The sequence below is a fragment of the Genypterus blacodes genome, unplaced genomic scaffold (assembly GCF_046128005.1).
Source record: "Genypterus blacodes isolate CSIRO-AG114 ecotype Tasmania unplaced genomic scaffold, CSIRO-AGI_Gbla_v1 ptg000067l_1, whole genome shotgun sequence".
Classification (NCBI taxonomy): Eukaryota; Metazoa; Chordata; class Actinopteri; order Ophidiiformes; family Ophidiidae; genus Genypterus; species Genypterus blacodes.
Genome location: NW_027466879.1, coordinates 10150345 through 10171683, shown reverse-complemented (window position 1 = coordinate 10171683; position 21339 = coordinate 10150345). Strand labels below are relative to the sequence as shown.

At 45.0% G+C, this 21339-nt stretch overlaps 1 protein-coding gene across 2 annotated transcripts in view; it reads right to left on the bottom strand.

Moving 5' to 3' along the window:
* cdh8 (cadherin 8) overlaps positions 1-21029 on the bottom strand; it is a 77717-nt gene extending 56688 nt beyond the window's left edge. For both annotated transcript variants that reach the window (XM_076155856.1, XM_076155855.1), the window contains exon 1: positions 20772-21029. In XM_076155856.1, the coding sequence (XP_076011971.1) occupies positions 20772-21029 (258 nt within the window). The remainder of the gene's footprint in view (positions 1-20771) is intronic.
* Positions 21030-21339: the final 310 nt, after the last annotated feature.

Sequence of the window (21339 nt, the reverse complement as noted above, 5' to 3'; positions counted from 1 at the left end):
CCTCTTTTCACTTACATAATCATATCTGCTGGCTAGATCTGTGAACTTTTGCAGCACGGAAACCGAAGCGCAGCGAGAGAAACTGATGCAAAACCCCTTCTGGATTGCTGTACTTGAGATGAAGTTCAACTAAATATTTTCAAAAGTCATTTACTCTTCCCCGTGGTGCTGGGAGAGGGGGTGTGGGCATGGAAATTGGCTTTCATAACCCATTTCCCTGATTCCCTTGTTACCTTCACTTCATTTCCAAGTTATCCTCATCGTTCCGCCGCTCGCTATCACATAACAAAGCTTGCAGAGCTGTGAAAATCGATCTTAGTCTGTTAAAAGGTTACCTTACGAAAAGTAAGAAAACAGGTTAGGCCTTCCGGGTATTAAAGAATGTCCCAGTATGTGTCGGAGGCAAAACCCATCAGAACTAGGTGTGTAAGAATTAGAATAGAGATGAAAGCGTTCAGTCCAACAGACTGGGCGGTGGAGAAAAGGAAATCAAAAACTGAAGAAGTCAAAAAGTCACGTCTTAAATGTTTTCATCTCCGTCGTTCCTCCCTTCTACACCGCTGTCCTCCTCTCTGCCGCTCTCCGCCGGTGTCTTCTTCCCCCGAATTGCCCGTCAGTAACGTCAACAGAGATTTCACGGCACGGTGCCAGTGCATCAAGCCAGGCTCACATTTCCCCTACCTGTGATTTACATCAGAAGAAGAAGAGGCTCATGGGGGTATTTTTTTTGGTCATTTTTTTTTTTACCGTGCCAGCTGAAGGGATGAGGGATGCGTGGGGTTGGATGGTGGAGCCGGTCAGCCTCGGGCTTGACGCAGTAAAGGCTCTCTTACGACGGTGGCACGGGGCCTCTCTTGCCTGGAGAGAAGCTTTTACTGCGGAACACAACGTGCATGACTGCATCCCTCAAATGTCAACATCGCTCCAGACAGACGACCAGACTCCCGAATCCTCTTGTATTTTGCCATATAAATGTCTGCTTTGATGTATATTATGTATGCATGTACGTGTGTTATTGCCGACAGCTTTACTACAGAGTTGTGTGTGTGTTGGACATTTTAAGAGACACGATGGTGAATTGACAGTCAGGGCTGGAAAGTAACGGAATAAATCTACTTGGCTACTACACTTAAATACATTTTTGAAGTACTTCAGTACACGTACACGCAAAACTACATTTAGTCAATCATGGGTCACAAAAAACATTATATGTAATATTGTAGTATTAGAAACTCAGATCGCAGATGGATAGGAAAAGTTGATGTTGATGTACAGATTGTTTATAAACTGAATGAATGAATGTGCTAATCGTTCCACGTCTGGCTTCTGCTTGGTGTGTAGCGGTTGATCAGTGAGGAAGTTTGACTTCCCATCAGATGCTGACTGGCTGAAGCAGAATGTTGGCCTGATATGTTTGCAAATCTATGCACTGGTGGCGGTGTGAGTGTTTCTAGTGTGTTCAGCCAACAGAGCAGCGCGCCGTTAACTGGAAACGTGTTGCTTGTCATGTCCGGAGCTAACAAGTCTGGAACATGGCACTGGTGCGACGTGCCATTTGTCATCCATAATAAGACATGAGGGCTCGCAGACATTTGAAGAAGGAAGTCAGGGACGCAAGATTACTCCTTCCTGGAAAGATGCACAGCGGAGCTTGCCAGGAAAGCTCTGCATGCATGTGTGTGTGTGTGTATAAGTGTGTGTGTGTGTGGGGGGGTATGTGTGTGTATGGCTGCCTGAATGAATACATGCGTGTGCCTGCATTGATGTTTATGCATGGAAATTATTACAAGGAAAATACAGGCACCGGTGCTTGTGTGTGTGTGTGTGTTAACATTTACGTGCGTGTGCGTGCATCTGTGCGTGTGAGTCCCTGCACAAATGCCCCCCTCCCCATTACAGCTGACTAGTAGATGGATGCTGGCTGTCACACCTGCCTGACTTTGTTCCTGCCAGATGCGGTGGGGTCACAGGGAAAGCGCCCAAACACTCATCAATCTCAACCATTGTCCAACGCTCATTCAGCTCCGGCAACAGCTTCCAATATCCATTTAGTCACTCCAGATGCTGGCGAAAATGCTTACACACACAGAAATCGGGGTGGCCGAACCTATTGACCCGCAGTGTCTGTATGGTTGGATGGAAAAACAAAGGATATAACAAGATCAAGAATAATCTCTAACGGCTTCTGACAGGCAAAACTTTAACTCTGCATTTAATCTGTGGGCTCTCGCAGTTATTTAATCGTCCCCACAGCGGCCAGATGCTCCGAACAAAATGGAAGATTTCGATTTTCGACACTGAGGAAATATCGGGAGAACTCAGATGACTGGAGGTCTGCTGAGGCCAACGGAGACGCTTTCAAATCAGCTTTGGGAGGAGAGACCAAAGGACAAAATGGAAAATATAAAAGCAATCATATTATACTTTATGCTTACACATGCAGAGCAGATTGGGACTTTCAGAATAAAACATCTTGTCTTTAACTTAACATTCGTCTCACATTTTGGAGCGACGTCATGTAGACATCGTTTTAACTTTCATTTAAATTTTAGTTTTTGTACATTTATGTTTTTGTTAGTTTTATTTAGGTCTGAAAATGCAAAGTACACAAGTTATTAGGAATAGAAACAAATCTATTAAAAGCTTTCTTTCAGAGATCTATTTTGTATAGCTTTTGCTCGATTAATGCTGTGCTGTGATTCAAAAACAGTAGATAAAAAAAGGAAATTCAAATTTGATGAATATGTATATAAATGAAAAATTTGGAATTTGTATTCAGAAAGAATGTCGATGAAACACTCCTAACAACTTTCAAGGCAAGTCGGTGTGTACTCTGTGTGTGTGTGTGTGTGTGTGTGTGTGTGTGTGTGTGTGTGTGTGTGTATGTCTGTGTGTGTGTGTCTGTGTGTCTGTGTGTGTGTGTGTGTGTGGCCCTCAGACAACTATTGAACCATTAAACTCATCACACACCAGAACAGCGACAGTAGACACCACTTTGGAGTGAAAAAGGCTCAAAATTTGAGTAGGTTAACCCTAACCCTAACCCTCAAGCTTAAAATGATTTCATTGACTCAAGACAAATTCCAAAATAAATTAGTTTGATTGAAATGTTCCTTGTGTTGCAGTGGTTGTGACCTCATCTCACATTCCTCTGCTGTGAAAACACAACATGGGTCTACATTAAGAAATACACTCCTGGTGTTTTTACAAGCTGCAAAACAAAACAGAGAGAAGCTTGAAAAGTGATTCTCCTCATCCTGGCTCGTGCTGGCTTTTGCAGTTCCCCTGACAGGAAAACAGCACTGGAGTAGCCAATCTGCTAATGGGAAGGAGGAGAATGAAGACAGAAAGTATAAAACTGACAAATAAATTTCACCCTCGCCGAGACTTTGCTACTTACACTGGAAATGTTTTTGATGAGCATGCAGCCGATGAAATATTTATGAAAAATAAATAAATGGGGGGGAAAAATACATAACAGCAGATGGATTGAAAGAGTGCAAAGCGTTCTGGTGTCACAGAGCAAAGTCAAGCTTTCCCAGGATGCTTTGCTGCTTAAGCAAAGTGAAAAATTATTAGAGTTGGTGTTTTCAGTTTCTTTGGTCAGCTGCCTGCTTTGAGTCAAGCTGACATATCTGGAAAAATACTTTTTTTAATGCAGTGGGCCGCCATTTTTCCAATGCGTAATGCGGTAACACACTCTCTCTGGGTGCTAAAGGGCTCCACAGACAGGAAACGGCGTGAAATACAGCGCATCTCTCTCGCTCTTTCTCTGTCATTTCTCTCAAAAGCTCCTCTACATCTTTTTCCCTCCACATTCACCCTTCAGCTCTCTCTTTCTCTCTTCCTCTCTCTCTCTCTCTCTCTCTCTCTCTCTCTCTCTCTCTCTCCCTCTCTCTCTCTCCTCCTCAGGACCTCCTGAGGGTTTAAACATAATGCACAGAGACATAGCAGGCGAGTTGGAAGTAGGTGGTCGTTGTCTGTGTGAATGGTGCCGGGAGTGGGAGAAATCATCCCAGGGTGCGTTTGCATCCTCACGGCCACTTTAATTGTGAAGGAATCATAAAGTTGGGTATATTCCTCGCCTTATATACAGTACATGCAGATGCACTTTGATGCCGTCGCTCGCGCTGTGTGGGGGCTTTTGATTAGGCCTCGTTTCTGCACTGGAGGCTCATGACCACACTTGGCAAGCAGGCGCCATTAAAATCACAACAACTCTGGGCTCCCCTCTTTCGTCTCTGCGTCTCTGTTCGTCACCCGCTGGGAGCGACTGTAGGGGTAACACCGCTAACAACCTGCGCATGTAAAAGAGTATTGGAGAATTGGTGGAATTCTGCAGAGGAAAAACTCGATATCCACGCGCGCACGTTTGCAGTGTGACAGCGAGCAAAGTAGATAAGTGAAAGCAAGGATGTGACGTGTGCGCGAGACAGACGGATAGGCAACCAGAGACGGAGTGACACTTACAGAGAGGATGACACTTCCACTCTGCCGCCCACTCCTCCGCCACGACGGCCACACTTCCTTCCTTGCCGCCTTTGCCGAGTCCTGGGGACATCTTCCACGCACACTGGGTGTCACAGCAGACGGATGACTATAGCTCTAGCACCGCCGTGCCATTTTCCCCCCCACCCATCCTCCTCCTCCTCTTCCTCACACTAAACTGTCACACCCCTCCTCCTCCTCCTCCATAGTTGTCGGGGGCCTCACAGCGTCTTCTTCCTCTCGGTCCGGAGCGATGACAAACTCGCTACCCATGCAAGTGTGCAAACAATGAAGGAGTAATTCACACGCACTCACACGGACGCATTTCCATGGCGGCCGTGTGATTTACACTCGGTGGGAAAGTGTGCGGCCAATCACAATCATCCCACTAACTCCCCAGAAGAGCCTCTTCTCCCAGGCTAAGTGAGTAACTCCAGCAGATTGGCTTCACACTGTAATACGAAAGGTCACAGCACTAGATCTTCGCACACAGCCCACATGACGCACAGCCACAGACTTTGGTTTTCACTGTCGCTATGTGGAAGAATGATGGTAAATTGGACTGGAAGTTTTGCGAAACTACAAAGCAGTCAAAGAGTCCATAACTCTACTGAGGCTGCTCAAACCCTCTGAATGCGTTTAAGGAGCAGAAGAGAATATACAATTTAAATATATTATACAATAATGCATGTGAATTCAGATGGAAGAAAGGAAGGAAATTAACATATAGAATCTGACTGGCTGATGGTTGTTTGGATGCAAATCTAAGAGTGTTTATGAGTGTTTCAGATGTAAGATGACATCCTGTTGAAGCGCCGCCTATTGGCCCAGGACGTAACCTGGTTCATAAGATGTGATGATTGAACTCACTTACAAGAATTCAGCAAAGGTTACAAGAAAGCTATAGATTATCCTCAGGCAATCTATAACATGTTATGTCACACGTTTAATTAGAATGTGACAACAACAAGCGCACACAACACAACATTCAACAGAGATTCACCAACATTTCACAAAAAAGCCCTCACAAATGATTCTGAAGTACAAATAATATAAGGATTTGTAGAGAGACGACTGGATGAGTGAGTGAAACACAGCGACTACAAACAGATGATGAGCGCCACACGCAGACACACACACACACACACACACACAAACCCATGAGCTGTGTGCCAAGCTTCACTCTATCAGTAATTATTAGGACAGTTGCAAGCAGTGCCAGGAAATTATCATAAGCAGCCTACTGCTGTTTTTTTCTGTCTTCCAATGGTTGGAGAATAAACTGGAAAAACACAAACCGAGCATAAAACAAATGCAACCCCCAAGACAGAGCACAACAAACAGAATATTCAAGAGGAGACAACTATGGGATGAAAATGTCTTGCCTGGAGAAATCAAGATTTGCCAAAATGAAAGCAACACGCTCTTACAAATCAAAATTCACCACCAATTTACTCTTGTTGAGATTTGCGGGGAGTCGCGGGTGCTTGTTTGTGTCCCCTGTCAATGTCTGACACTCTAAGCACTATGAAATTAAGCCCAGGACCAAACACACACAGTGGCTTTGTTGGAAAGGATGCAGGGTGGCTCTGCAGTGTGCCATTTATTCTTATCAATGCTCGTACATTAGACCCCATTTGCAGAACTGCATTAACGCCTCAAGTAAGAAAAAATGCCAAACCTTCTGTCTCTCTCTTAAATCTCTCATAAATCTCACAGCATCCCTTCCTCCACCAACACCATCTCACAGACCCACACTTTTCAATTTCTGGAGTGAGAAAAGGACAGGGGGTAAAAAGCCTCTTCCACTATTACATCTTTTCTACTTTATTACCAGTCTTCTGGGAAAATGGGGGCAGCTTTGCAGCCAGGCTATCTGTTTACATTTTCTTTACAAGACTATATTGGAATTATAATTGTGTTCTATGGTGCCTTCTTTTGGTGCCTTGCTCTGTTTAAAGGTCCTGTGGACCTGGGGAGATGAAGAAAAATGGACCCCTTTTGAGGGATTCGATTACTGAGGAAGAAAATGCAGCTGCACACCGGCCCTTTTTTATTCTCCCTTTTCTGTTTTCCTCCAGGTGCCAATCTCGCGGGATACTTGATATTAGAGCTGGAATGGCGCTGACGCAAACACACAGGCATCAGCGCACTGGGAAACAATTTCTCTCTGCAATTAAGGTGGATACAAAGTACAGAGTTGAGATAGATTATGATGAATGTGATGATTGAAAAGAGGCATAATGGTTCTCAGACAGATAAAGACCTAAGCAGGATGATATTAATTGCTTTATTGACACTGGTGACTGGTGTATTTCAAGGTAAGCAGGGATCACTCTGGTGCATGTTTTTTGAAAAGGCTTAATGTTGTTTAAGACTCCCATTAGGGGACAAAAAACTGAAAAGCATTGGCACAGTATGTGAAGCAAACGTTTGATTTATAATTCAATAGAGGGCAGATTTGTTGAAACAAACTGAACAAGGCTGTGATTTTCAATCCAAATTAGTGGAAATTGATGTGGAGGAGGCTGGAATGTCACAAATGTTCACTATTGCATCAGAAAACTGAATGGAATAACATGAATATACACGCAGAGCACATTAAAAAAAATGGAGAAAATAAATCTCTTCTAATTTGACGTCTCTTTGCGTTTGGGTTGCTCGCTGCGAGAGTACGAGAACGGAGAGGAAGCTTTATCGCTCATTGCAACCCACTGTGACATGGAAGATACGCACGGCATAAATATTCCATTGCAACATGGATCATCTCTGATATCTCTCCAGCTTGACTTCACTGTGCCGTGCAGTGAGGTGAGACGCTGCATGTGTAACTTTAATAATGTTTGCGCTTCATTAATATGCTGAGCCACCAGCCACAACAGGTGGTGGTAAAGTGGTAAGATCTTCCGTCCCATCGCATGTCTATTCAACGTTTTCTAAATTCCATTGTAGTTATTATTATTTTTGTCATTTATAAGAGACAACTTTGCCATTTTATGCACCATTTTCCTGTGTAATATTATTCTGTCAATAAGTAATTACTTGCTTGGGAAATTGCTGTGCAAAATGTTCATCGGAGTGGAGAAGATCCATATCAATTGTTCATTTGCATAATGCAAATGAATCGACAGAGAGGAAAAAACAACTTTGCTGCCATGTCTGACAGTGGGATGCCAGCACTTCTGCTGGAAAAGCTTAAGTGGCTTCGCTAGAAACACGAACAAAGGTCTCCGCGTTTTGCTATTAGGAGCAGGAAAGTAAACGCACGCCAAACCTCAAGATGATAGACAATTCTTATATTTCTTAATTTTTTTTCAGATACAATTTCATCCAGAGGAACAGAATGTTACGAGTGTTTGACATGTGCAGGGTGATGTGAGCAGTTGCCCGTTGGTTGTGGCTCAGACATTAGCAGAGGATGAGCTCTCTGCCACTCCATTAGGCTTTCCACTGATAAAGCAACACCATTTTAGACCCCCGTTTACTTAATATGCAGGATCCGGCCCCCCGTCTATTTGCTTCTAATCAACTGATAAGACGAAGGGCCTTTTTCTGAAGCCCCTGGAGGATGAAAACCAAACTCCTAATGGTCATTAGTAGCAATTACGTTCCGTAACTGGCACACCCTCTGCTTTCTGCTGCGTTGGCTGTGGATCCGCTCTGGACACAGGGGACCTTAGAGCGCCGCTCCTCCGTATTTCAGGATTCAACTTCCATTCCAAAGAGGAGCTGAGCCTGACTCTCTTCTTCCGCAGAGCGATGACTTTAGTTTCCGATGCGATTGCTGCTGTGATAGCCGATTATTGCTGTTGCCATCTGAGCTCCTCCACACACAGGACTTGGTCTGTCAGAGTCTCTCTTAGAGTGTATGCTATGTTTGAAAGTGCGGTTACAATGTGCCATTACAGGAAAGAATCTTTCTTCTCATGCACTCTGAGAGCATCATTAACAGCACTCTGGCTGTAAAGTAATTGCGGCACAGTCAAAGGCATCTTGAGGACAGTGAATGAAACGACTGTGTTGGTCCGCTCCGTCATGCAGCAGCACCTCCCATTTAGCTAGCTCAGCTTCTTTTCTGCTCGATTCAGGAAACTTGTGATTTTATGCAAAACCGCTAAGATCAAACGGCCTCTGGTCTAAACCCCTCCCCAGAGTCCCACCTGGGGAGTGTGATCCTTATCGACACACACTGAGCCTGATCCCATCACGTATGCACAGAGACCTTTGTGACAAGCTTTCTCTCCCCCACTGCTCTACCTTAGCGTCCTAGATGTTAGGAGGCGTATTGCGCTCGAGACACCTGATCCAGATTCTTACCTCGACTTGATGTGGAATAATACAGCGAACTCGGGGAAAAGGAGTTAAATCCTACTCAATCCTATATTCATCTGTTGGTAGGACTGGTTTGGATCAGTTTATGAGCCCCATGAGATCATTTCCAAGAAGCTCCTGAAGATGAATAACATGATAGGAAATGGGATATTGTGGAGCTAAACTGACATAAATACAAGCTACATTACACAGGGAACACTGAATCCATTGTCTTTATCAGATGAGCACCGGCATTCTCTCTCTCTCTCTCTCTCTCTCGCTCTCCTCAACCCCCTCCCTCTTTCTCTCTCTACGAGTGTGTATAGTATGACTGCTGGATGACTGTTGAGTGTCTCATCTTCAACAAGAACATTACGTACTATATTTTTTTTAGGTATTTTGAATATTTCAGAGGCCTTCATTTGCATTTTAAGTTAATTTGGATAGTTCTGCTTTTTCCTCAGACAAGACTCCGCCGCTGACAGATATACATCTAAACATATACACCTGTATTCATACACACAAACACCTCCACACGCTGTGCAAGAGTGACGAGACAGCCATCGTCAGAAACCTAATAAAGAGTCAGCATGTTGCTGTGCTGCAGTAATTACACATCTCAGGATATCAGCCCAGGATTTATAAAAACACGGCGGCATCAACAAAAGTGGAAAAGGTCATCAAGACAGATATGACATTAGCATTTAGACTGCATACATAATGAGCCAGCACACACACACACACACACAATCTAACACAAATATAGTCACTATGAGTGTACGTGTGTGTGTGTGTGTGTGTGTGTGTGTGTGTGTGTGTGTGTGTGTGTACGTGTGTGTGTGTGTGTGTGTGTACATGTGTGTGTGTGTGTGTGTGTGTGTGTGTGTGTATATGTGTGTGTGTGTGTGTGTGTGTGTGTGTGTGTGCATACAGATACCCAGACATACCAAGCAAAAAAAAAAAAGATAATGTCACGTTTTCTTATCTGTCCACTCAGTGAGACACAGACAGAGTGAGTTTGTGTTTGTGTTTACATATGCATGTGTGTGCATCTGTGTTGACACATATGTACGCCTGCGTATTCGCCTGTGTGAGACGCTCTGATAAACGCGCTGCATCTCAGCTGCAGGCGACTCCAGCGGGCAGCGGCTCCTGTATTGAGACGCAGGAGAGCGAGGACCCGCGTGGCTGCTTCCACCCGCACGGAGGTTACGGTGGTTTTTGCTCTAGGGTCGACAACCCATTGAGAGATCTGCGATGCCATTAAAATATTGCTGTCTCACCACAGCTGCTGCTCGTCTCCCTCCGCTGGCAGTAGCGAACAGCTTCATGCTGAAGATAAAGCTCAGGAAAAAAGTAACATAAAAGGGCACTGTGCCATTTGGCAAAGCCTGCACATCTTCTAGGAGCGAGGAGAGTCATCTCATGAGACTCCAGGGGGGTTTCCCTCCAAGTCACAGCTCCTTGTTTTTGCAAAAATTTAAATATCTTTATCTCCTTTAGACTGCTCAGCATTTAAAGCTTCACTCATTGCTCACCACATTCTGTCTGAAGCCTGTGGCTCTGTGACGATTCCAGGCTCTTTCAGCTTCTTCACTTACATGTACTGCATGTCAGTGACGCTCTCTGATCCCTGATGTTTCAAAACCGTCGGCAGCAAATGCTCAATCTACACAACCTGCTCGGGGAGAAAAGACTGAGCTGCTGAAGAAGGATGATGATTTACTTCTTCTATTTAATTTATCTGTTTATTTAAGTGGAGAGAGTGCAGTGTTCATTTTAAATAGTAAAAGTAGGAATAAAGGATCTACGGCAGACTGAGATTATAGCATGAACTCATTTCTATCCAAGGTCCTCATTTCGGCTTTTGGAAGAAGCAGAGAAAAAACAGCAAAAAAAAGAATAACAACGCATAGAGCATAACAACAAAGTACAGATCAAGATATTTCTCTCAGGAGTTGGCAGAGACCAAAACAAACTCAAAGGACAAGCAGACTCTGGACTTACACTCATTAGGTGCACAGAAACATAAACTCCCCATTTAGTCAAACACAAACATGTGCATGGAAATAGTAACGTAAATAAAGTAACATATAAGTAAGAAGAATTGGTGCCTTTGCTCCCTATTGATTAAAACTGTTATTGTTCAAAAGCAATCAAAGTCAGAAACTAAATCAGTCACAACATTTTTTTTGGTATTGACCTTCTTGTATGTTTAACACTTTGATCACTAAATGTTCACACTGCTTAACATTACGCCGCCGGTGTTTCGTCAAACTCATCCCCTTCGCTGTAACACTGTTACACTAATTGGATCTTCTATTATTTATAGTAGCTGAAGTTTTTCTTGGACTTCAACATTTCATTAAAGCACAATAGAGACGCTAGCAAAGATGTTTTAATATTTCATGGTATCTCATCGTCACTGTGTGTCCGATCCACAAGAACGACACAGGATTGTGCTTAGAATAAAAGCAATTAGACAGACTTTGATAACAGATGGCCTTTAATGCCCTAAAAAGCTTTTAGCATGTTCCTGGCATCTCCTATTCAGCTTCTATCAAAGCATTGTTTTCATGTCCTCCAGAGAGGCGAGAGCCACTGATCAGAGACGACGTTTACATCATCGAGCCACATCTCACATGGCGCACGGGGCGGCGGATTGCGCGCATGCTCCCGGCTTCTGTTGAGAACAATTTCAACATCCACTGTGTTCAGATTCTGATTCCCATTAAGCATTCATGACTCATCTGGACTTTATATTATAACGTTCTAAATTTTTTATGTGTTCACCACCTCCCATCCAAGAGAGAGAGGGGGAAAAAAAATAATTAATCAAACATTGAAAGCGGGAAAGAACAAATCCGTGGTGTCACTTTTGCACAAAGACAGAAACACGCCGGAGGAGAACACACACACACACACTCACACACAAGAAGAGGTGTTGTTACAGGGATACAAGTGTCTTCACAGGTTGCAAATAAGTACGGATGAAGAAGAAAAAAAAAGTCTGAAATGTGGGTGTTGCCCTTTTACTCACACACACTGCAACACACACACACACACAGACACACAGAGACACAATCCTCCTCCCTCGGCTATTATTTCAGCTATCTTTTTGTTCTTTCTGCAGAAGGGATCATTAAACCGAAATAATTCATTTGTGAGAAAGGTCAATGCCACAATCTGCTGGCATCCAGATACCTGCGTTAGGAGTGGTCGCCTAGAAAGGGAAAGGGTGAGAGAGAGAGAGAGAGAGAGAGAGAGAGAGAGAGAGAGCGCAAGAGCAAGAGCAAGAGCAAGGGGGGCTGATGGGGGGTAGAGTAATTCATCCTTAATAGCAGATTCCTCTTGTTTTTTGTCAACTCAGTGATTGAGGTCAGCAACCCGTCTCTTTCCCACTCGGCAGTGATGGTAATCATCACTCTTTAACAGCCGTTATAGGTGATGACACCGATCTTCAAGTAAATGTCAAAGCCGGGTGTTTACTGTAGGTGCTTTGTTGTTGTTTTGCTTGTGCGAGTAGGGGAGGAGGGAGAGCAAGAAGAGGAGAGGAAGGTGCCAGGAAAGCAGTGAAAAAGAGACATGGGGAGGAGAGAGAGGGAGAGGGGTTGAGGACTGTCATCTTTAAGTGCCAGAAATAGTCATAGGCAACCCACCCTCCCACCTCCCACAACCAAACATCCTCCCCATTGTCTCCCTGCTCCCAGCCCACGTGCGATCCCCACTAACCGTGAAGCCAAAATGCACATCCAGTCGCACAATAACAACATCCATTCTTAACAAGATTACTCCGGCAGCCCCAGTTTTGGCTGATGGGGCATGCATGGAGGCTGAGGTGCAGGGATAAGCCGCCTGCAGCTGCTTGCAGTGTTTCATATGTTCTCGGGCTCCACTCGTAGCACAGGAGCTGCCTGGGGAGCTGAGCCAAACATGTAGCTCACACCAGCACACTGGCACAGGGAGCAGGCATCTTCACTGCTGCTGCTGCTGCTTATGCTTATGCCCAAAACTACTACTACAGTAAGTCACAGGCAAGGCAAGGGCTGGTTGGCAAGCCTGGGATAATTAGAATCGTTCAAATAATAAGATTTGAATAATTGTAACCTCATTTGCCGCTGCTGAGGCATGCCCAGTGTTTTGACTCAACAACACGATCCAGATCTATTAGTAAGCATTCCATAAAGCAGAATATCCAACAAGCTGTTTAAAGCTTCTCTAATTTACTGAGCTGCCATTGCCTGTTTGAAAAAGTGATTTTACAGGGGCCTATATGTTGTCTAGGTCATCAAAAACAGTTGAAATATCAATGTTAGACAAAGGTCAAAAAGGCTTCAACCTGTCAAATTGTGATTGTCCCTTGCTGCTTTGACAAAGATATAGGCCAAAACCAAAACAAACCCGCCATTTCCCCAGAAATAAAAAATGACTAATCCACAAGCCAAGCATTAGAGGTGAGGCGCTTTAATTCCTATAAATTAGTTAGAGCAAAGTTCAAGGCAGAGTGCCAGATGATTTAGCCTACTAAGCGCTCCACCTCCGCACAGTCAGCCCCAGCCGAGCCTGGAGAGTCAGGGAGGAGGAGTTACAAGGGGTGTGGGGGGTGAGAATAAGAGATGGACGTAATTGGGCGTGTGTGTGTGAGTGGGGGGAGGTGGTGGGGGTTCCACTAGAGTGTGACATCACAGGTCAACTGACAAACACAGAGATGGGAGAGAGCTAATCACAGAGATGCAGTCCAAGGTGAAGCCATAAAGGGCCATTTGCGGTGAATTAGTGCTGATGTAGGAATGCAGGCGAAGTGGCCCCCCGCGTGAGCACCTCACTGTACAACACGGCTTTAATCACGCCACAGAGCCACAGATGTGAGTGATGGCGGCGAGCTTGTTATTTTGCTCAGGGACTCTGACGCTGTGTGAATGAGCGAACGAGCTTCCCCCATTAAATTCTTATTGCAGCTGATGCGCGCGCACACACACCTACATACACACACAACACACACACACACACACACCTAACACACACACACACACACACACACACACACATACAAGCAGAGAGCTCCCAGGGATAGTCATGTTTCTCCACATGATACACTGAACTGGAATGTGATTTAATTTCCCTCAAGAAAATACACAAAAAGAAAGAAAGAAAGAAAGAAAGAAAGAAAGAAAGAAAGAAAGAAAGTTTGTGATTTAATCTGTGTGCTAAACAGCGTTAGGTACATGTGAGAGAGGCGAGGGGGGATTATGCGTGTGTGTGTTGAACAGGGAAACACAGAACGAGTCATCCTCCGTCGGTGAGAACACGACGATCCATTGCACTAATGTTCATGTGAAAAGACAGAAAAAAAGGGCAATAACGTTTTCACTTCTAAGCTGTGTGAAGACATTTGCTTTAAAAAAGTAATAATGTCAGAGAGAATGAGGTCACCTGTAAAGACGGAGCGCTATGGCGAGGATTTCAGCCGGCAACTTGGTTCCCCCCCTAAAGCCGATGTAGAGTAATATGACACCAAACCTTTGGCTGCTTTTGAAGTCCAGACAAATGTTTGCACCACTTTTCAAACCCTCACAAAGTGTATTTGCTGTTGCCGATATGAGAAGCGTATCTTAATATACCATGTCGCCAAGTCACATTTTTAGTCTATAACAATACCGAATGACAATACCGTACAACACATACACATACACACACACACACACAGCTTGTTAATGGCAAACAGGACAGCAACGCACAGCCATAGAAAACCTGTCAGGCTCTTGGAGGGCACGGCTAATGTGATCCCACAGCTCTATCAGAGGCACCGGCGGGCCCAGTGTTTTATTACAGACCGGGAGGGATAGACAGAGGGAGAGATTGGAAAGGAAGAGAGCGACTGTGACCATGGCCCATTGATATAACGACCCTGCCGGCATTAGTGATATACTGTACAGGTGAGCCTCAGGGAGACGACAAGAGAGATGGAGAAGTGAGAGAGAAAGAGAGAGAGAGGGAGAGAGAGAAGAATGGAGAGGAGGACAGAGAGCTGTTGCCATGTTTTTGTTTCTATCTTGATTACACAAGATGATGGAATGAAGATCTAAAGGCTGCCACAAGCGACGTAATAACCCCGATCGAAAAAAAATAAGTTTGCAGGGTGGGTAGAATCGCAACACTCATCCTCCTGCTCCTCCTCTTCCTCCTCCTCCTCGTCCTTTCCTACCTGGTGCACCTCGGCGCTGCCTTCACAGCTCCTCCCACTCCAGAATGCGGGACAGGCCTGACAATCTCGGTCTCATCGTGGTAAATGCATTGAGGTGGCCTCAAATGTTTTTCGCCCTTAATCAGATCTCATCAATAGGAGGCGCTCGGGAGACATGAAGGATTCAAGGATTTCAGCAATTTCTACAGGTGTTTTGGAAAAAGTGAAATGCTGTCCCATTAAATTCTGTTGGCAGTAAACGATGCTCCGGAGTCAAACGTTACAGCTCTTTAACTACATGAAACTTCCTGAAATTGTATTTTTTCAGCTTTCATTTCACTTTTTTATTTCCAAAACTCAATAAAATATGGAAAAACTATCTGAAAAGCAAAATATGGAAGGCGGATTATGAGGTATCTGCTTGTATTTGACTATTTCCTGCTCTCACATGTACATATTAGACACTTTAAAGTACCAAGCAAGCACAGCAAAGTACGAAGAGGCATAAAATGGAAAATACTTACTTCCCACCTCTGGCTGCTGGACTGCAGCTCGATACAGATCTATGTGGAGCCCCCTAAAGACGGGATTACAGATCTGTGCTTCATAGTGTTGTGGGTGTGAGAAACCAAAATGCAGCAAATTGAAAATTCAAACAAGCTCTGGCTGTCGATCATTCCTTCCTGCAATGAATAAAAGCTTCAACATTCAGCCTCCTCGCTGCCTCGTTGGAACCTATGTCTCATTTGGGCTGTATTTCAGAATTTATTACACCCCGAGCTAATGCTGATAATTTATGTGTCATAATGGCTATCAATCACTGGCAATAATTCGGCTAATACTCTCATTAACTCCCACTCTTTATCCATCAATCAAAGGCAGAGCTGGATATCCACTCAAATCATTGACGATGGGGTCAAAGTGAACCAGTTGAGATGCAGATGAAGGTAGATCCGCTTTAATCAGAGGCCACATCGGCTCAAACCATCCCGAGAGGCGGGATCAACGGGGGGTCGACCTTTGATGCGTTTTTAAACAGCAACAAGCCGCGGGAACTCGCGCCGCCGCCGGAGGCAAACACTCGGAGGGAATCTAACAATGTCACTGCACCACACCCACCGGCCCTGGAGGTGAGATTTACTCCGGCTCAAGAGCGAGTCGCTCCCTAATCACAGGGAGACGGAGAGGGTGCGGGACAGAGACGCCGAGCAGGAGAAGCTTACATCAGTATTTATAGACTGATGTCTTACGTCTTGCAGTATATGTGGAAAGAGCAAAGCAATAACAACCAAAACAAAAGAGCTGGAGTGAATTTTGCAACTGGCTTAGATCTTTTGCGCTCGGGTCAAGATCGTCACGCCAAATGAGGCGAATTTTAAGTTTTTGTATTAAGATGGATGATGCTTCTTTAGAGAATACAAGAATGCTATCATCTACTTTAAAACGAGGTCATCTTGGAGATACGAATCCAGCTTTAACAAATCAACAACTAAAACCTAGATTTTGTTCTTTTAAGTTGAATCTGCAAGGAAACTGTGGTATGGTGTTGATTGGATCTGTGTCATAAAGGTGCTGGGGGCCTCAGTGAGCTTTGTCTCTTCTTCAGTACGTAACAATCTTACTTCTGCTCCTACGTTTCCACTCTCTGCTTCCGAGCTGAAACCACTGTGGCCTCAGTGTTAGAAATCATGTCAAACATCTTGTTTTGGTAGAAGGGAAATTGTGTTTCCTTCCCTCGGCTCACGCAAACACACACACATACACGTGCACACACACAAAGATGCTGATATTTTTACGGACATATCCATTTTCTTTTGCTGCATAAATAATCAAAGCATTTTTCTTTCCCTATCACTGTCTGTGCAATCTTGCAGTTCAGCCTGAATTGATGAATATTAATGGATAGTTTTCAATTCTCTTTGTGCAATAACACACATGCACGCACACACACACACACGCACACAATGCTGTGGCAGATAAAAGTGACGGACAATAAGATGGGAGATCAGTCAGTTTACCACATCTGCGCTACGATTCCGCAGCCTGGAATCCATCATTATCAATGCTCACACACTTCACATATGAGCACAGTGTGTGTGTATATGTGTGTGTGTGTGTGTGTGTGTATGTGTGTGTGTGTATGTGTGTGTGTGTGTGTGTGTGTGTGTGTGTGTGTGTGTGTGTGTGTGTGTGTGTGTGTGTGTGTGTGTGTGTGTGTGTGTGTGTTTGAGAGAGACACAGGAGTCAAGGAAAGTTATGTCGGAAATGCTACTGTAAATTCTGAACGGCTGACTGCAATCGAGCTACTGAGTAAACACACCCTGATTCACACTCTGATTCCCCGCCCCCCCTTTGGTGCAAACGCAGCAATTTGTTGACTGTTTGTGTTTTGTTCCGAGGCAATGTGTTTCCTTTAATGGCCGCATGCAAATGAGCTGCTACTTTGTAACTTTGAAATATTGAAATAGCTTGGAAAGCGCAGGCGAAATGGACAACATTACATCACACGCTGCACTCTTTACCCCATCAGAACTGAGGAGCCGTCTTCAAAATGATTACTGGAACCGCATGCACTTAACTGCATTCCTCCATTATGGCTGTGCAATGGTAAATCAAGAGCTGCTTTGACTAAAATTACCCTCGACTTGCCTTCCGTGGGTCTAAGAGTCTCACGTGTTGAAGTGGTAGCGTGCCTCGTCTTCAACACAACGTCCCCCCGCCACAATTTATGTGAGACGCTACGTGCAATCCACCTTCCACGCTCCCCTTGCTTATTACTGTTCTTAATGAGAGTTATTTCTGAACCTTCCCAGGCTCATGATGAGTAATCCCTAAAATCCCTTCCAACACCATGTACGTTTTTAAAGCTGTAGCCGAGCAACACGCTTTCACAGCTGTCTCCCCTGCTTGGTTTCAACATGTGCCTGTCTGCCGCCTGTGTCCGCCCTCCCCGGGAGTGACGGCGGGCTGACGAACACGCGCCGCTCAGAGAATCACAATGTCAAGAAGCGACACGGCGCGAGGAACAGCGAAAGGGAAGGTTGCTGTCACGCCTTGTGGTCGTCCTTCTCGCTCTCGCACACCTCTCGCCTGTGTCTCGCCCTCCCTCAATGCTTTTTTTTTTTTTGTGTTTATGCTAAACGCCTCTGCTGAGAGAGAAGACCTAGAATGACACGCTGTTAAAGATCGATGGTACGATCAGTCTCTCTCTCTCTCTCTCACACACACAAGCACACACACACACACACATACCCCTCACTCTCGGTCTGGATAAAGGTGTAGTGAGCAAAGACCCTGAGATGCAGGCGTAATTACACCTCAGAGTGTCCTGTGACAACCTGCAGGATGGACAGAGTCTTATAGTCCTGGCTTGGGGTTGCTTGAAAATCAGCCCACCAATACAAACACAGACGGACTCACACACGCACCAATCCAAGGATATTTGGACACACACACACGCACCAGAGAGAGTGAGCTGTATGATCCATTTGCATTACATCTCCCACCCGTTCGATTCATTTTTTAAATTAAGCGTAAGCAATGAAGAGAAAGGGCAAGAAAAGGAGGCAGAGGGAGTGGAGGAGTGGGAGGGAGGAAGATTTATAGTTTTAAACCAACACGGTGCCATCTTGGTTTAACACAGGACTTATCTTAGCTCTGCCAGGCATACTCATGAGCACTTAACCTTGGAGTGAACGCAACCCATCATCATCACCTTGCAAAGGCGAGCCGCATTCTACTTCACCCAGAAGAGCGACACCCCACCCGCCCCCGTACACACACACACACACACGCACACACACACACGCACACGCGTATGAACCCCCTGCCCGCTCTGTCCTTCAGCACATCCTGGTGCCTCTGACTAACCTGTCCATGAGTCGCGTTAGTTGTGAAAGGAGTCCATGGGAGAGCAAATCCTTCAGCACGGGAAACTCGACTGGATATTGTGCCACCACCGCCGCCGCTGCTGCTGCTTGTCTGTGACAGCAGCTCTCTAACAATCTGGAGCACATTTCACACTTGGGCAAATACACTACACGCTGTAACACCAGAACAGGAAAGCGCCTCTTCAGGATTCAAATTTTTACCCGGGTAAAAGCAGAGATATCTGCAGTAAAAAGATCTGATATCAGAAATTGCTCATTGTGACAAGAAACTAAAGAAATGTAAAGACCTGGTTTCTCCTGTTTCTCCATGACAACAGCAACAACATAGAATAATCTCACACTATGGTGAGTTTGAAGTGTAAATCTACAACGCAACAACAACAACAAAGTTTGATAATGGAGTAAAAGAAATATCTTTGTAGCACAAAACTGTAAACACTCAAGTTTAAGTAAAAGCACCAAAGGATTGTTTGGTGCTTGTGTGTGATGAGTTTCTTGCTTCAGACACAACATCGTTGCTTTGTGTGAGCTGGGAGTTTTTGAATCAAAGCTCTCTCATCAGCACAGCCCTGTTCTTTGAGATGTACCTCTTGTTTACTAGTCTTCTGTATTTCATTCTTAGAAACATTTTTCCCGCTCCTCTTCATATCTACCAAATGAGAATGACGCATACTCATTATTTGCCAGGTGTTGTTTCAGATCTCAGCACTCACACAGCTGCACTGCCCTGATCTAACCTTTAAATCCCCAGCTCGCGTATACGGTCACCGTCGCTCCGCCGCCGTGTGGAGTGTTTGTTTGTTTCAGAATTCAGATGAGCATCCATGGCAGAATCCAGCAGAGACTGACTAATTGACTCGCTTGAAAAATTAATGCATCACTTAACAGCATTTTTGTGTTCGTATGGCATTTAGAAAACACAGGTGCAAATCCCACATGGTGGCAAATGTTTAATTGACGGAGCCATATGATCGCACGAGACCAGAGATAAGAGGGACTGCTGTTAAAGTGTGGCAGACAAATACATCTACTCTCTCACAAAAAACATAAGCCTCCTGTTTTTTTGCTGAACTAAAAGAGTAGAAACAATCCAATCCTGTCATATATTAGAGATCAATACGCCGTCTTCAAAAGTCAGCTTTCTATTCTGCCCTGGCCAGAGTGTCTGGGTGATAATCTATGAGTGTGAGAGTGAGTGCCAGGCTGACTCTCCCTAGGTGAGACCCGGCAATGAGCTGTGAACAAGCTGCTTTGGCCGGTCCGGGCCGGGCAGCCTTCTCTTCCCGAAAACCTGCCTGCCACCTCGGCGCAGGCCAGGGAGCAGGTGGCCCTTAGCTGCAGGATTAGCTCGCAGCAATTCTGTTCATTATACACCCGTCATGAGGAGGAAACAAACCAAACAAATCCACATGTAAACAAAACAAAAAATAGCTCTGCCTCTGTGTGTTTGATCTTTTTTTTCATGTTTTGGGAAATTGTGCTTCTGTAGGGAGAAATGGACGCAGGTGAGCCGGTGTAACAAAAACATGGGATGAGAAAAAAGAGGGAGAGTTCTCGTGCTATTGTGTTTGAAGTCGATGATAGTGGTCAAAAAGAAAAATGTGTGTGCAGACTTACATGGTATTCAAGAACATCTAACGCAGCAAAAACGTTGCCACCATTATTTGATGGAGGTTTAATTATTTCCAAAAGCATTTCATGCCCCCCCCCTCTCTCCCTTCTTTCCTCTTCCTCATTCCCATATCTCTCCTTCTCTCCCTCCCGCCCTCAACTACTAAAATCCTCCCACTGCCCATGGGAAGAAGGGAGAAAAAAATGGAGGGAGCATTCAAATGGCCGAATTAATGTTTCCACACGATAAGCGAGCTTAATATAATGCTGACAATCACAGCACTCACCCTGCCAACTAGGATTGGATCGGGTCCAGAAAATTCCTCCAGCACAAACATTTGATTCCAAACCCATCCTCTCTTGGCGCGGCTCAGTAATCTTTGTCCTTCGCCAAGACCGCTCGCTGCTGCTGTGGACCCACCAGTTTGTGTACTTTTGGACTGGCCTATGAGAGGAGTCATGGATACACACGGAGCACAAGTAATCCACACCAGCAGCAAGGACGTCCACAGATCCACCAGCATCTCCTTGGACCGTTTTGGCATCCTGTCGTATTGCGTTTGGTTTGTTTGTTTGTTTGTTTGCTTTACGCGGCTCCTCGCTCGCTGTCTCTTGTTTCCTCCTCTCTCTTCAGATCAAGCGCTCTTTCTTAGATAACAAGAAAAGGTTACTCGTGTCCTCTTTGAGCTGTGGCGCTTGCGTTCATGGTGCGATAAAGGTCACTTGCATGGCTTGGCATGCCTCCATGGCAGTTGGGAAGGGGGTGAGGAGCTCAGCGCAGCATCCATTTGCCGTTATTCCGTCGGGGAGTCCTATGAGGGAGCAATCACAGATAGTTAGTTGTGTAGCGGTCTT